General features: G+C 36.2%; 1 protein-coding gene across 5 annotated transcripts in view; it reads left to right on the top strand.

Annotated features, from left to right (window-relative positions):
* RERE (arginine-glutamic acid dipeptide repeats) overlaps positions 1 to 14,221 on the top strand; it is a 201,357-nt gene that overhangs the window by 97,700 nt on the left and 89,436 nt on the right. For all 5 annotated transcript variants that reach the window (XM_085298978.1, XM_085298977.1, XM_085298976.1 and 2 more), the window contains 3 exons: positions 3,634 to 3,682; positions 6,801 to 6,925; positions 7,855 to 7,954. In XM_085298978.1, coding sequence (XP_085155104.1) covers positions 3,634 to 3,682; positions 6,801 to 6,925; positions 7,855 to 7,954 — 274 coding nt within the window. The remainder of the gene's footprint in view (positions 1 to 3,633; positions 3,683 to 6,800; positions 6,926 to 7,854; positions 7,955 to 14,221) is intronic.

Here is a 14,221-nt window from a genome sequence, read left to right as displayed (position 1 = left end):
TTACTTATAGGATGCTGCAGCATGTGCGGTTTTGATTGTTAAAGAAAATGTATTATTTGTTATCATTGTGATGCAAGTTAAGGAATCAGGGTTTGGGGAATATTGTGCAGTTTGTTTTACTTTTTAATATTAAAACCTTTTAATAAATGTTCACTTTAGTGCAGAATTATCTAGGCTTGTATAAGCATAGCTTATAACAGTATGAAGATACTCTTGGCTCATATAACTTTTTTAATGGAAAACCTGAGGAGAATGCGAATCTAGTGCATCTTTTTTCCATTTTCTTTTGCATGGGCAACACCAGGACTCTCAAATCTTAGCCTTTATCATCTAAAGATTCTGGACTTTTTCAGATAAACTTGTTAACTCTGAGGTTCTGCAGTAGTTTTGCAATACAGCAAAAGCTATAGAGGATTATGTTTCTTGAGTATTTGAAACAAAGTATTTAGAGGTTAAAGTAAGTTGGTGGCGTTTTAACCACTGAACCATGTGATCCTTCCCATGAGAGAGATATTTCCTTTTCTTTTCAAGCTTTGCTTCTACTTCTGCTTTTGTTTCTGCATATTTCTGTTCAGATGCAGATCTAGTTTGGGGAGTTCATTAGAGAAAAGCTGTTTCTCAGTAAACAGTTGAGAATTTTTCAGCTTTATAGTACCTTAGTGTGCTCCTGTTTAGATGCGAGGAAATACAACTGTTCATGATATCATCATGAGATGCAAAAATTCTTTATTTCTACTGGCTGTTAGCTTGCATTCTGCAGAGCCAGCTGAGGGTCTTGGTGTCCTCTGCTCGCTGGGACCGATATACTGAAGAAAGTCCAGGTCCACAATCACAATTAAGCCTCTTTGCAATGGTGTTACGAGACCTCATTGAGATATTCTTGCTAACCCTCAGGACACTGAGTCGTGGGGAAGAAAGGTACTCTAGAATGAAGAGTGGATATAAGTTTGTTTTTTCTCACTGTCCAAACCTGTGAAGCAAAGGCAGAGGGTAGAAGCGAGGTTAGCTAGGGCAGCCATTACTCCACCTCTCTGGAATTTTTTTCTGCTTAAAAAACCCCAAACAGGTTGATGTTTGTGTTAAAAAAAAAAAAAAAAAAAAAAAAAAAAAAAAAAAAAAAAAAAAAAAAAACCTATTTGTGCAGCCTTTGGCTAATGTGTGAAGCATTGATTGTACCTGACTGACACTGCGTAGATGTGTTCTGGGTTTTACTTACCCTGACTAGTAGAGGTGCTGGCTTTAGAATGAGTTCTGAGAATAAAGCAAGAACATTAGCGTTTTCTGTTGTCAATTTTCACTTCATTCCTTACTAGAAAAATTCTGACTCCTCACAGCTAAAAAATGTATTGTAATATTTCATTTCAACTCTGTAAATATAAAGCTTGTTTTCTAGTTCAGTCATTTCTTCTATAACCTGAAAACCAGAGAACAGTGTCAGGTCAAATCTTGCAGAAACATCCATTAGAAGAGARAAACATTTTGACATGTGCTCATTCTTTTCGGGAGACTTTTTGCACGTATTTAGTGTAGATCTACTTCCTAGGAAGGAAGCATTGTTTAGACACTGGAACGTAAGGATTGGGTTTTTGCAAAACCAGTTTTTATTCCTGTCTGGCAGGTCCTGCTGTTATGTTCTCTTGGATAAAAGTTCTCTCAGTGTCAATTGATGTCGTTTCCCGCCTTGTGCAACAGTGATGCATAAAATTCTCAGAATTACTAGTTAGAGGAAGCTTAATTTATTGTAAGTTTGCAATGAGGAAGTTTAATTTATTGTAAGTTTGCAACATACTTTGAAATTTGAGATGAAAATGTTTATAAAAGCACAATGACCACCTAAAAAAAACCTCCAGTAAGTACAGTAATAGCCTTTCTAAATTCTAGTGATATCCTTGACAGTTTGAGTTGTCTGTTGTTGGTTTAGCACGGGRTTAACAGTTGGTTTTGATTTTAATTTTTATGGATTAAAAGAAATTATTTCTCTTTATCACTTATTTACCATGCTATGCTGACAGTGATCAGGAGAAACCCAACAAGGCACCAGTTTACTTTGTAAATGGATGTCACTCCTCCTGTAATAGCAGCTCGCAAGATTAATTCAAGTTTGTTCTTGCCAAACTAAGACAGCTTGTTGAATATGTGAGGTTATAGCATAGGTCAATGAGATCTCCCCTAAAACCAGGCCCCATGCATTAGGTTGTAGCCCTTGAAAAATCAGCATTTCCAGTAAGTGCTTTTATTGGTATATGCCTTTTTGYTGCTTATACTGTAATATATTTTACAAAGAAAAATAATCAAAGGACAGATGTTAGCCATAAAGATGTGATTTTATTAGCCTTAAGCTAGTCTTTTCAGAAGTTAATAAGAAAAAAGCCTACTGTCATGTCAGATGTGTTATTCTGATTTATATTGGCCAGCTTTAACTTCTGTTATTGCCAGGGTTCTTCCATTGCAGTGCAAAAGAAAAAAGAGGAAAATTTTCTACGATGGGATGGGATGTTTCAGTGACTCCAACCAATGGTGCAATCAGTGCAAAACTCTTCAGAGTATAATCTTCACTACATGGAAAACAACTTTGGAGTCTTTAGTTTCTGATATAAATATCTTTTCAGCTTAGCTGAAGAATAGGAAGGCCATGTGTAATATGTAGAAGGGAGGCCCTCTTTGGCTGAAATGAATCAAATTTGCTTCTACTTCCTTTTGATCAAATATTACAGGACATGTTTTCTTGCTTTTAGTTTTTTCTATGCTTCTGTGATGCTATCTGATGTGATCTTAGCAAATGAATAACAGCAGCAATAATTCATTTAACTTCTTAATATGAGAGCTAGATAATTTTGGATGTGCAATCCAAAGTCTCTTGACTGGTGTTTTTTCATGAAYTGACTGTAAGAAGAGGAATTGTTTTTGTGGATTCTGGTAACTCAAAGTTCTATGTCCTTCAAAAGTTAATACCCCAAACATTTTTATTTAAAACTTTCTCTTTCAGATTGAAAATCACCACAAAGGTGTTCATAAGGCAAGATGATACTTCCCTTGTATTGGTCTGCAGGACAGTGCTTAGCATGTGGACTGTGTTATTTCAGGTTTAGTGTTGAAATGGGCGTTGAATAGAATATAGTACTAGTGAAAGTCAGATGCCTGCTGGAAGGTGTTTCTGTGCATAGCAGGGTTTTGAGTTGGCTAACTGAAGCATAGAGCAGTTCAAAGCTTTAGAGGACTGTAGAGACTTTTAAAGGATCTTGATTAGATGTCAGTGTTACATTGAACTGTGTTGCATGGGATCTAAACATTGAAAAAAAAAGAGGTAGATGCATGTCCTAATACCAGCTGCCTGATGCCTTCTTGCTGCTGTGAGGACAGGTCATACTAGGGAATTATCCTCCTCTTGATTTAAGCTGCTTGCTGCTTGACCAAAAGCTCCAGGCATGTCCCATAGGTCTCTGGCATTTGCAGTGTGTGCTGTTATACTCCTGTTTTTTATATATATGTATATAAAAAGTACATATTTTTAATGCATTTTTGCTTTTCTTCCATTTGCATTAGAAATGTAATAGTGAATCATGCAGAATATGATCCTAAATATTGTTAATCATAATTTTTACTCTTTGCTGCTTTTCCCCTCCCCCATGCTAGGAGGTTAAACAGTACCCAAGGTGAAATCAGAGTTGGACCCAGTCATCAGGTAAGGAATTTTGTTTGTATTTCAATACCCAAAGGGCATGTTTCTAGCCACTTGATCTGTTCAAGGCACACGTAGATATTTATATGTTTTAAGGGAGGATACAGCGCTTTTAAGTATGTCTGTTAATATAGCTGTCATTAATATAAAATTAGCTGTAAATTTGTCTTCTCTTTCGTGGTTGTCAGGTGTCATTCTAGTGTCAAGTCTTGAGGCTTTACCTGTCCTAGTTGACCCATGTGTGCACTTGTACTTGTGCATGCTCTCTTCCAATTTTTGCATGTTAAATTGAGCTTGGGCAACTGTGGTACTTCACCATATGAGCTATTGAGTTTGTTGTATATTTACTCATTCAGTATCATCTTAAAATGGAAGTACTGGTTATAAGTGAAACAGTTTGTCGAGGGGGGTGGCAGACCTCTGTCTAAATACCCTCTTCCTCTGTTGCTGTGTGCTAACAGCACCACCAGACTATCCTTCTGATAGGCAAGCTGATCCTTAGCCTTTTTCTTTGCATCATTTTGATACCAAGCATAGCTGAAATTCTCTWTAACTGAGAGGCACTGTAATCTTGGAGCATTATTAAAATCTTTTCTGTCCATGCTCTATAAAAGTAATTATATAGCTATGGTATCGTACTTGTATTTTCCAGCAATTTTTTTAAGTAGGTTTTCTTTTTACCTTCTGATCCTTTAAAGATAGGGTAAGTTTAGATTTTAAAGATGAGGAAGATGGGGAAGTCTCAGTTTTATGATATGATGGCTGTGAGAAATTAAACATCTTAAAACCAGTTCATACCATTAGTCATTTTGAGTTTTTAAAACAAGGTCTTAAAACCAGTGTAGTACTATTAGTCATTTTGAGTTTTTAAAATGGAAATTAAGAAAGCATTTTGTATGAGGTTAGGGCTTCAGTATTAGTTTAGAACATCGGTTCTCATTTATTTGGGAGAAAGCAAATAAATAATATTTGCTCTTAAAAGCAAATATTCTGCTCTTTCTTAAAGAGTGTTAACATACAACTGCTTTCAGTGAACAACTGCCTCTGACTAATGAGGCCAGATCTGTCACTAGGAACTGAGTGCACTCCCCTTTGTACTAAGTGATAGTTTTGTTGGGTCTGAGTGATGAATTTCTAAATCTTGTTAAATAACTAGGGAAAATAAACATTTGCACAATTTGCGTTAACATCCTTGAGGATGTTTTGTGTTTAAAGAAAAAAGTTCTCAGTAATTAAACCTCAATGATTCTTTTCACTAGTCATAATACAAGTGCTGTAAATGGTACCTCCAAAGCAACTTTCATCTCAGATTCTCATCTAATATTTTGGCAGGTATTAGTCACTTGTGCTGTAAGGTATAATTACCAGACACGTTTATGGATGAAAAAAACTCAGATTCAAAGGARGCCCACTAAATTAGAATACATTTAACTTTTGATTGCTCAACACTTTAAACTTCTGTAGTCTTTTCACTCACCTGCTGAGCATCCACATTTCTGACAGGGATCCTTGCTAAGAGGGTATATTCTCATCTTGTTATTTAACATAAGGTATAATCTTGAGAGAGATGTCTGTTCCTRGATTTTGACTGAGTGGGAGGATTGAAGATCGCTTTCATTTTAGTCTGATTCAGTCTATGGAAAGCATGAAGATCTCCTCTCCTACGATTTTGCTGAGCTTTGTTAACTCACCGTGTGGATTTGCATCCCTCCACTCACCTTGCTCAGCATAAGGTATACATAGCACATCCAAAAATAAAACCCTGAGATGTTGTTCTTGAGGTCTGTTAAATGGCTGTTACCTTCCCTCTCCTCAAACTGGACATACTGTGCAGAGTAGAGGGCTCTTGTTTTGTTGTTGCATCGAGTACATGGATGCCTCAAACCACTGCTTATATTGTAACGGCAACCATGGACAAAAGTGAAGGTAAATGTTTTTTAAGAGCATGCTTTAATCTAATAAATTAATGACCAGAGGTGGTATTATTAGGAATAGCTAGTAACTAAGCATGTTCCTAAGGTGCAGAAGGATGAGTGCTAGTTTATGAAAGCACCTTGGTCACTGGAAGGTTACTAACATGCATAGCTCTCGTAGAGATCTCATCTTGAAGAGATTTCTTCTTGATTCTTTCTTGATGAGATTACTCATCTGTTCATGAGAATGCTTGCTGTCTTTGTCCAGAAGATAAATTCAGTCATGCATAGGTTTTCCCAGGGAAGAAGTAAAATAAAGTACAAATTAAAGAGCAGAACATGAAAGACATCTGAACCTGTGACTTGTAATTGCTGGTTGCAAACTGTTGCCTCTCAAATATGTTTAAATGTTGCCTCTCAAATATGTTTAGTGTTGCAAGTATAGGAGGTAATTATAGGGCTTTTAAAAGCTGTTTCTGAAGAGGCTCGCAGCTATCTTATCCTATTGCAATAGGTGACTAAAGATGCTAATTAGGTCTCTAGATACAGTTTGATACTCMCTTAGTGACAGATTTTGTTTCACCAAGCTTTCTCACTTCCAGGAAATTTCTTTGGTTCACTTTGGAGTTTTAATAATTAATGAGGACTTCTTTGTAAACTTAATCTCAAATGTATAGTAGGTTTTTTTATTATTTACTTATTTATTTATTTTAACTGAGGAACTGAAGTGGAACGCATCTACTGAGCTAGCCACATTCTTGCCTCCTTTCATAGCGGTATGTTACATCAGTATGTTTTATCCTGTCAAGCAGGAGTTGTAACAGCATCTTTTTGACAGGTGAAAACTGTTTGCCTCTTTGAGGGTAAAGTGCCCCACAGTGTTTGATTTCTATATAATAGAAGTCTACGTATGCAGTACAAAATGGTTTAATTCTAAGCTGTGGTGCTTCTAGAGAGTTGATTGTGCTTGGCATGTACATATGCAGAAGGGCTTTGATACTACTGGACTGAGAGATGGTGCTATCCCTGTGTGTAGCGGGCAGAAAATGAATTGTCAACAACACATGAACGGATCACTTCAACAGCTGCTATCAAGTATCTTCTATCAATGAGAAGATACTCATTGGTAATACCAGGGTATTATCTAAGGGAATGCAAAATGACTATTATTAGCAACGCTTGTGTGTATTCTTCTTTTTTTTTCCTAGGCTAAGCTTCCTGATCTGCAGCCATTTCCTTCCCCAGATGGTGACACCGTGACACAGCATGAGGAACTTGTGTGGATGCCAGGAGTCAATGACTGTGACTTGCTTATGTACCTTAGGGCAGCAAGGTAATGACAGCCAATGTAGTCCCAGTGTCTTCAGAATGCTGCAATGGCAAAATGGACTGCTGTCTACATGCAGTTGGCGATGGCCAGCCCTTCCTATTCTTTTTTGGTATAGCGTAGATGTCAACCAGAGAAATTGGAACAAGTTTGATGCAAGGATGCGCTGGTTTGATGATGTTAGGCCAACACAGAGCATCTCCATTGGCTGATACTTCGGGATTTAAAACACAAAGCCAGTGGCATATGCTAGCACAATAGTAAAAGCATTGTGTATGTATTGTGTAACAAGGGAAGTAACTGCTATGAGTAGATTAACCCTGAGAGCGTAGGATTCCGTCASAGACCTAATATTTTTCTTTAATGAGCTCTAGTTTGTATTTCAATTTCATACACATTTCTGATATGCCTAGCCAGTTAATCAGAAAAAGAAATATCAGGYGTCTGTATTAGTTGGCCTCCTAACACTTTGGAATGTGAGTAAATAAATCGTTTCTAGTTTGCGAGGAATTAGCATTGTGGGGAATTTACAATCTAAAAGTTTTCTAGTGTAATGAAACTAATGAAACTAAATACCATGGCAGGTGTGCTGTCTGCAGCAAGGCTGTCCTCATGCATGCAGATTATCTCCCACATGATGTGCGTCAGGCTTTGCCACTATTGCAGTGTAAATTTTTTAATTGATAAAATTCACTTACTTTTTTTTTTTTTTTNTTTTTTTTTTAAGTCTGAGGTATTAATTATTCAGGTGAGACACAGGTTTGCATAAAAAAAATGGTAATATTCATGTGATACCTCATTTTACTTGTTTCTACACTATTGCAAGGCCCTGAAATCTGTGATTTATGGTGTAAATATACTGTTTGTTTATTGCATGTGTGCATCAAACAGGTTGAAGCATTTAAACTTTTTTTTTCCCTCCTCAAACTATAAAGGAGTATGGCAGCTTTTGCAGGCATGTGTGATGGAGGATCTACAGAAGATGGTTGTGTTGCAGCCTCCCGTGATGACACTACACTTAATGCACTCAATACAGTAAGTAAACAGAACTACTGTATGGGAAAACAGCTTTTGTCTTTATTTCATGACTACTAAAGCTGTCTAGTGCCCGTAGATTTGGAGATCACAGCATGGGTTCAGTAGTAGGCTAAGGTATCGTAACTTTATTTCAAACATCTGCTATAAAGTTTTAAAAAACCTAAACTACAGAACTTCAGTGACAAGTTTTTGGGTGATGATTGGATTTAATTGAATCAAGTATTAATTAAATATTAATCATTAATACATCATTATTCATTAATAGATCTTACATCATTTCGTGCACAGTTCTTGGGGCTCAAATAACTTGTTTTCATTCAGTTAAGATAAATCATTTAGGGATACCACCAAAAAACCAACAGTGTATTGTACTCCTGCAGTTGGTTAATGTAAAATAATACTACCCCCTAACAACAATATTGATTTTTGCCTCTGTTTGTTATGGTGTAATTACTTACAGTTGCATAGTTTTTAGCCATTTATTTACAAAATTCTTGTAACACCTGTCTGCAAGTTTTTACATGTATCGGGAATCAAGTGGTAGTCACTACGGCAGAGCAAATTCATTTAGAGAAACAGTATCCTAAGCATAGTATTTTCTGGTTACTTTAATAAAGTGAGTAAAACTGACTCTTACCAAGTTAATGACATCTATTAAATATGTTTAACTGATTTTTTGCTCTCAGTAAAGCATCTTCTTATGTGAAACTGTTGCAGAACTCTGATACCCTTTTATGTGCCAAATCAAATACTTCAGGTGATTAAAAAAAAAAAAAAAAAAAAGCTCCGTGTGTATAAGCTGTAGATCAGGTTGTGGCTGGTTGAGTCCATGGTTAGAGGTTGATATTTATAATCAATCTAAAACACCTGTATTCTTAACATGTAAATATTACTTATGTCACATTAGTGAAAAAACTTACTATTTTACTTCTTCTATTTGACCTGTGTTTAATGTAGTGTGTAAATTTTGTGGTCTAATTTCTGCAACAGACCAGAATGGAATAAGATCTAAAACATGCCTCTGTAGAATTACAAACAAACAAACAAACAAAAAAACACCTAYGCCATTATTCTGATTGTTCTGTCAAATTATTTAAATATAGCAATCAGCTGAAATCAAAGATTAAGTTCTTGTATCCAACTCAAATGTGTTCTTGTTCATCTCTGTTTCATCTACAAAGTTGAGTGTTGTTTCTTAATTCGCTTCACTGTGTGCTTCAGAATAACTCAAGTAAAGGCRGATACACTGATCCTAGTTTTTTTCCCTTTCCTAAAGATAGTCATCATGTTAAACCTTTTTGCAGTGTTTGAAAAGAATTGCAATTAAGTTTATATTGCATATCCACATCAGTTTCTCATCTGTTTTACACTTTATTTCCTTCCTTTCCCTCGGGATGGGTGCCATCTGGTTCTTGTGGCTTACCACTCAAGTATTCCATAACATCCTTCTTAGAAACTCACATCTCTGTTAAGGCCAATAATCATCAAACCCTTCTTGGAATTGGAATTTCTTCCCCTCATCATCTGTAATAAGTCTACTACAGAAAATTCATGTAACTAACGTTTCCCTATCTTCTTTAATTACCCCCTTGAATCCCTTGGGGATCTAAGGAATCTCTAGTTGAGCTTGCAGACTTCTTGCCTCTAAGATTTAGATCTGTCTTGATACATCTCATTTCTGTTCTTCTGAACCCTTTTTCTTTGTATTTCTAGTGCCTGTCTATCTTAGAAGATCAGTGCTGATTCACTGTCTAGATGGGAAAGGGCTTTACACCAGTAAAAATAAAAGCATCGTATAAATTCTAACTCCCATTCCTTGGTTTTGCTATTGGAGATTTTGTGCTGCATTTGTAATTATGACTGCCTGGKAAGGAAATAGATATCTATGTTTACAGTCTTCATTGCCCTCCTGATGAGTGCTGACTGTCATACTGCAGAGGCGGAGAACATACCATTTTCAGAAAGTCTTTGACTATACTTCCTTTTTTAAATAGGAAGGAACCTTTTTTGTCACTCTACCGTAGAATAGGTACCAAGAGTGTTAGCTAAAAAAAAATCGACTGACTTTCCAGTACTAGCTGTGTTGTGCTTTATTTAATATTCATGAACAAGAGGTTGTTTCATTTGATGCAATAGGCCTTAAATAGTAAAGTGAAAACATGCCGATTCAGTTAACTTTTTTCCAAGCTTCAGAATTGAATCATAATGCATGAGGCCATTATTGTTTGTGAAATGGTAGATGATGGAAACATCTTAATTTTTTAATAGCTACCTAGTTTCTCTTGCCTTGTGAACTAATGATCTGCTTTACTTCAAGACAGAACTTTCCTTAATAAATGAAAAGGGAAAGGAAAATGCTAATATGAGTTACTCTTGAGCCTTGTTTTTAATTATTGAACGTTATGGCATTCTGTGGGGCAGCATGGTTTATGTGAAAGTTTTATATTAAATATTTGGTAGTAATATAGTTTGCCTTTTTTAGCCCTTCTGGGCTTTCAKTGAGAATAAGGACCATTTTTTCATAGTTGAGATATTGTTTAACAACCCTCCTCCCATCTCCCCAAAAGAAAAAAGAACACTGTAGTTAAAAGATATATCTATAGATATCCTTATTAAAAAAAAAATGCGGGAGAATCAGGACTTAAAATCAACCTGTTGTTGTTTTGCCTATTCCAAGATAACTGAACTATTTGATTTCTAATGGTTTCTAATGATTTCCATTTATTTTCTAAGGCCAGTCTGTCTTATTTTGTTTAGGGTTCATTTTTTCTTGTAAAAGTATTAAAAAAAAAAAAAAGGCAGTAGAGTGTTGAAGCCACTCTGTTTCACTTGTGGATAAAGTTCTTTTCTAACACATGCAGTTGGCGGGTAACCTGGCCCACGTATGGAGCATGGGGAGAAGAAATTCCAGCTTTCAAATGAAAGTAAAGACAGCCTTGCACTGTAATTTTGTAGTAGGATCAAATTCAAGCGTGTTCAGGCAAGCAGGTGAAAATACGTATTTTTATTTAGTTTGTGCGTCCTCGTCCTCCTGCAGTCCAACTCTGACTCCAGTTAGACATTACATTTCGCAACATCAACTCTGGCATTAYGTTTTGCTAACTTCCCCTAGACATAGGAAATTTAATACTTGAACATTCATTCATTGTGGGACTTAGAACTTACTGGAGGTGTGACCCTAATGCTTGGATGGGGAACGTCTTTGCTCCATATTCTCTATCTAATCAGGTAGTGCCAAAGCATCCAAGTTGGTTATTAGGCTGTGGTTTGCAGTATCAGACCGCTCAGAGTAAGTTCTGCCCATGCAGTTCTGTATTGCTCTACCAAAGGAAAAAAAAAAAAGTCATAGATAGTGTGTTAGTGTTCTAAGGGTCTCAACTGTCAGAAGTAAAATGACACTGAGTTTTGCTTTTATTAATTCTCAGATCAGGGAGCATTAAAGAACAGATTAACAAGAATACCAGGAAACTTACAGATGTCATTTTAATAGGACTCAAGTTTCAAAATTTTCCTTCAACCCTGGAAAAAACTCATTTCAACTGCATATGGATCACTAGATTCATTTCCAAGTTACTCCTTACAAATCTACAGGAGTATTAACCTTCAAATACAGTAGTAAAAATCCGAAGTCATGTGAATTAGTTTTCTTACTTAAAATTCAGAAGTGGCAACTGTGTGTTTTAGTTATGTAATGACATATTGTGAGTTATGTTCTGATGTATTGTGAGTCTGTGTAACATACTCCAGTTTCATTTGTACTGATACATCAGATGTAGTCTTTCTGTTACATTTGTTAAAAATGCTACATGATAGAGAACTTGTAAGCAAATCAGTTAAGGGACAGCCATTTTAAAACTTGATTTTGTACRTGTGAAAAACTGACATGCAAACTTAGCAAGCAGGAAGTCTCTACTTCTGTCGTGTATTTTGTGAGGTAGAAAACAAATATTTCCATGCACTTGCATCACGGTGATAGTTCTTAAAATGCAATATAGACAGACAAACAGACTTTGCAGTAGTTTGTTAGGAGCCTACATACACGCGCACAGCTTTCATCAGTAAGCCAGACTTTCATCAGTGTGTCTTTCTATTAATAATTATTCTCATTTTCATGGGTCTTTTTCTTTTCTTTTCTCTTCTTTCCCCACTGTTATAGCTTTGTCTTAAAGTATTGTGTGGGATGATTTTGGCATGATTGATTACAGGCCTGTTAAGGATTTCCACAGGTATCTTCTAAATATGTAGGGGAATCGTTGGGGTGTGGGGTTGAGACTATTCTATTTATGAAAATTTTCATGGAATCTCTTAACCCATGCTTTTGTGACTTTGTTCGCTTTCTAAAACAAAGCACATTGCCACTTGAGAGGTTCTTTAGGTAACATTGTTTCGCACATGCAGTTTTTTTGGTATAGCTACCAAATAGTTGAATCAGTGCAGCTAAGGAGGTAGGAACATTTGAAATCACTCTTACAACTGAAAGACTTGTGCTGTGCCCTTAGTTAAAWTTAAAGATGTGCTCTTCAGAGTTAGAGACCAGGAGAAAAACCCTTTCTTCTTAAAACCCTACCTTTATGGTAGACTGATGAATATTGCGGCTCTGTTGGAGCTCTCAGCAGTCTGTGAATGTACTTTCATTCATAATACAGGAAATAAAGTTRCATGAAACAAGCTGAGTGAGCTGCTGTCTTATACTGTATGCCTTAATAGCAAGTTCACTTTAGGGAGAAGCCTATGTTTGTCCTTTGCTGCTTCTGACCCCTTTATGTTGTTCAGGGATTCCACAGTACTTTTCTCAGAGAATCTAGGTCAAGAAGGAGTTAAATTACCACGTAGTCTCATTTTAAAAAACATTTCAGAATAATAATTTGTTCTCAGGATTCTGCCTTACTCATTGTTCTGGTTCAGGGCATTCATCATAAGCATCATCATTTTGGAAAGATCAGCCTGACTTGTTTTCTGACACTGTGATGCCCTCCTTCCCTGTGTTGTGTGCCCTACCACAGGGGGATATTCAGCACTGAAACAAGAGTAAGTGTGGGTGGCAGTTACATAAAACAGCAGACCCTGGGAAAGAAATCAGAAATGACAGTGAGCAAACTCTGTCCATAAGAGCAAATCTGAGTTTTTTGTCATTTTGATGTGCATATTATTTTTGCTGGGGAAATCAAAGAGCCAGCAACTGTTTATCCTCACAGAGAGAAAAAAAAMYWAAAMMAAAAAAAAAMCCCTTAAGCTTACATACTGGAATATGGAAGAAAAGAAATAATTGCATACTAATCTGTACAAACTTCTCTTAACTAATAGCATTGTTCTGACTTCTGCTAACACACTATTACATGGGAACATGTCATTATGAGTGACAAATGTGACAGGGTAATATCAGTTTATGGAAATTCAATTCAAAGTAAGATGTCACACAGACAAATTATTCCCTGTTTTAACTTGCCCTTAGACCAGATTTTCTTGTTCATTAACTACAGACAAGGCTGAAAGCATAAAAAGAAAACTCTCTTTAAATACATGTTAGTATTTCTTATTATTACTAGTTTTCCTTTTGTATGAGTCTTCATTAATAGCTACTCTCATGGCTCAAATGAGGTAGCATAGCATTTCAGGGGCCATCACTCTCTGCTTGGACATGTTGGAAAACGAAGGCACTTCTAGAGCATAAGACCATTTTGCCTCTTTGAATTTTCACTCATCCTTATCCTTGCAGTTAGGAAAAAATGTCTGTGCTTCAGTTTTAAGACMATTCAGTATTTAGGAAATCTTTCTAGAGAAACCATTGAAAAAGACAGATAAAAAGGGCCAAAAATATGACTGCTGCTTCTTGCAGTTGTTTTGCAGTATGCAAAGTATTCAGTTTGCTGAATRTTTTTAAAAAAGCTGCTGCAAGTGTTGAACATTTTTTGCAGGTTCCTGGAGGCTTGGTGACAGACACAGCTGTTACTTGATTTAACAGCTGGCAGAGTTAGCTCCCCCTACTGTTCTGCATTTAGTAACTGTGTTTTTAGCTGTGTTGATATTTGGCTGGGCCTTCACAATTCCAGTACTTGAAAATTGATGCAACAAAAGTATCTTTTTTTTTTAACCTGTGTCATTAGCATCTAGATCATTTAATAGTGATTAGAGTTATATAGAAGCTTAGACTACATTAGAAGTGGGAGGCGGGGAGAAGTTACTTTTTTTTCCCAAAGCAATAGAGGCCAATTTTTATTTCTCACAAGCTGTCACATGCCACAAACCAGATATTAAAAAAAAAAA

Source organism: Rhea americana, unplaced genomic scaffold, assembly GCF_003343005.1.
Source record: "Rhea americana isolate MKP2758 unplaced genomic scaffold, rheAme1 scaffold_143, whole genome shotgun sequence".
NCBI classification, from domain to species: Eukaryota; Metazoa; Chordata; class Aves; order Rheiformes; family Rheidae; genus Rhea; species Rhea americana.
The sequence above is the reverse complement of the archived record's forward strand: the minus strand, read 5'-3'. Positions and strand labels throughout refer to the sequence as shown.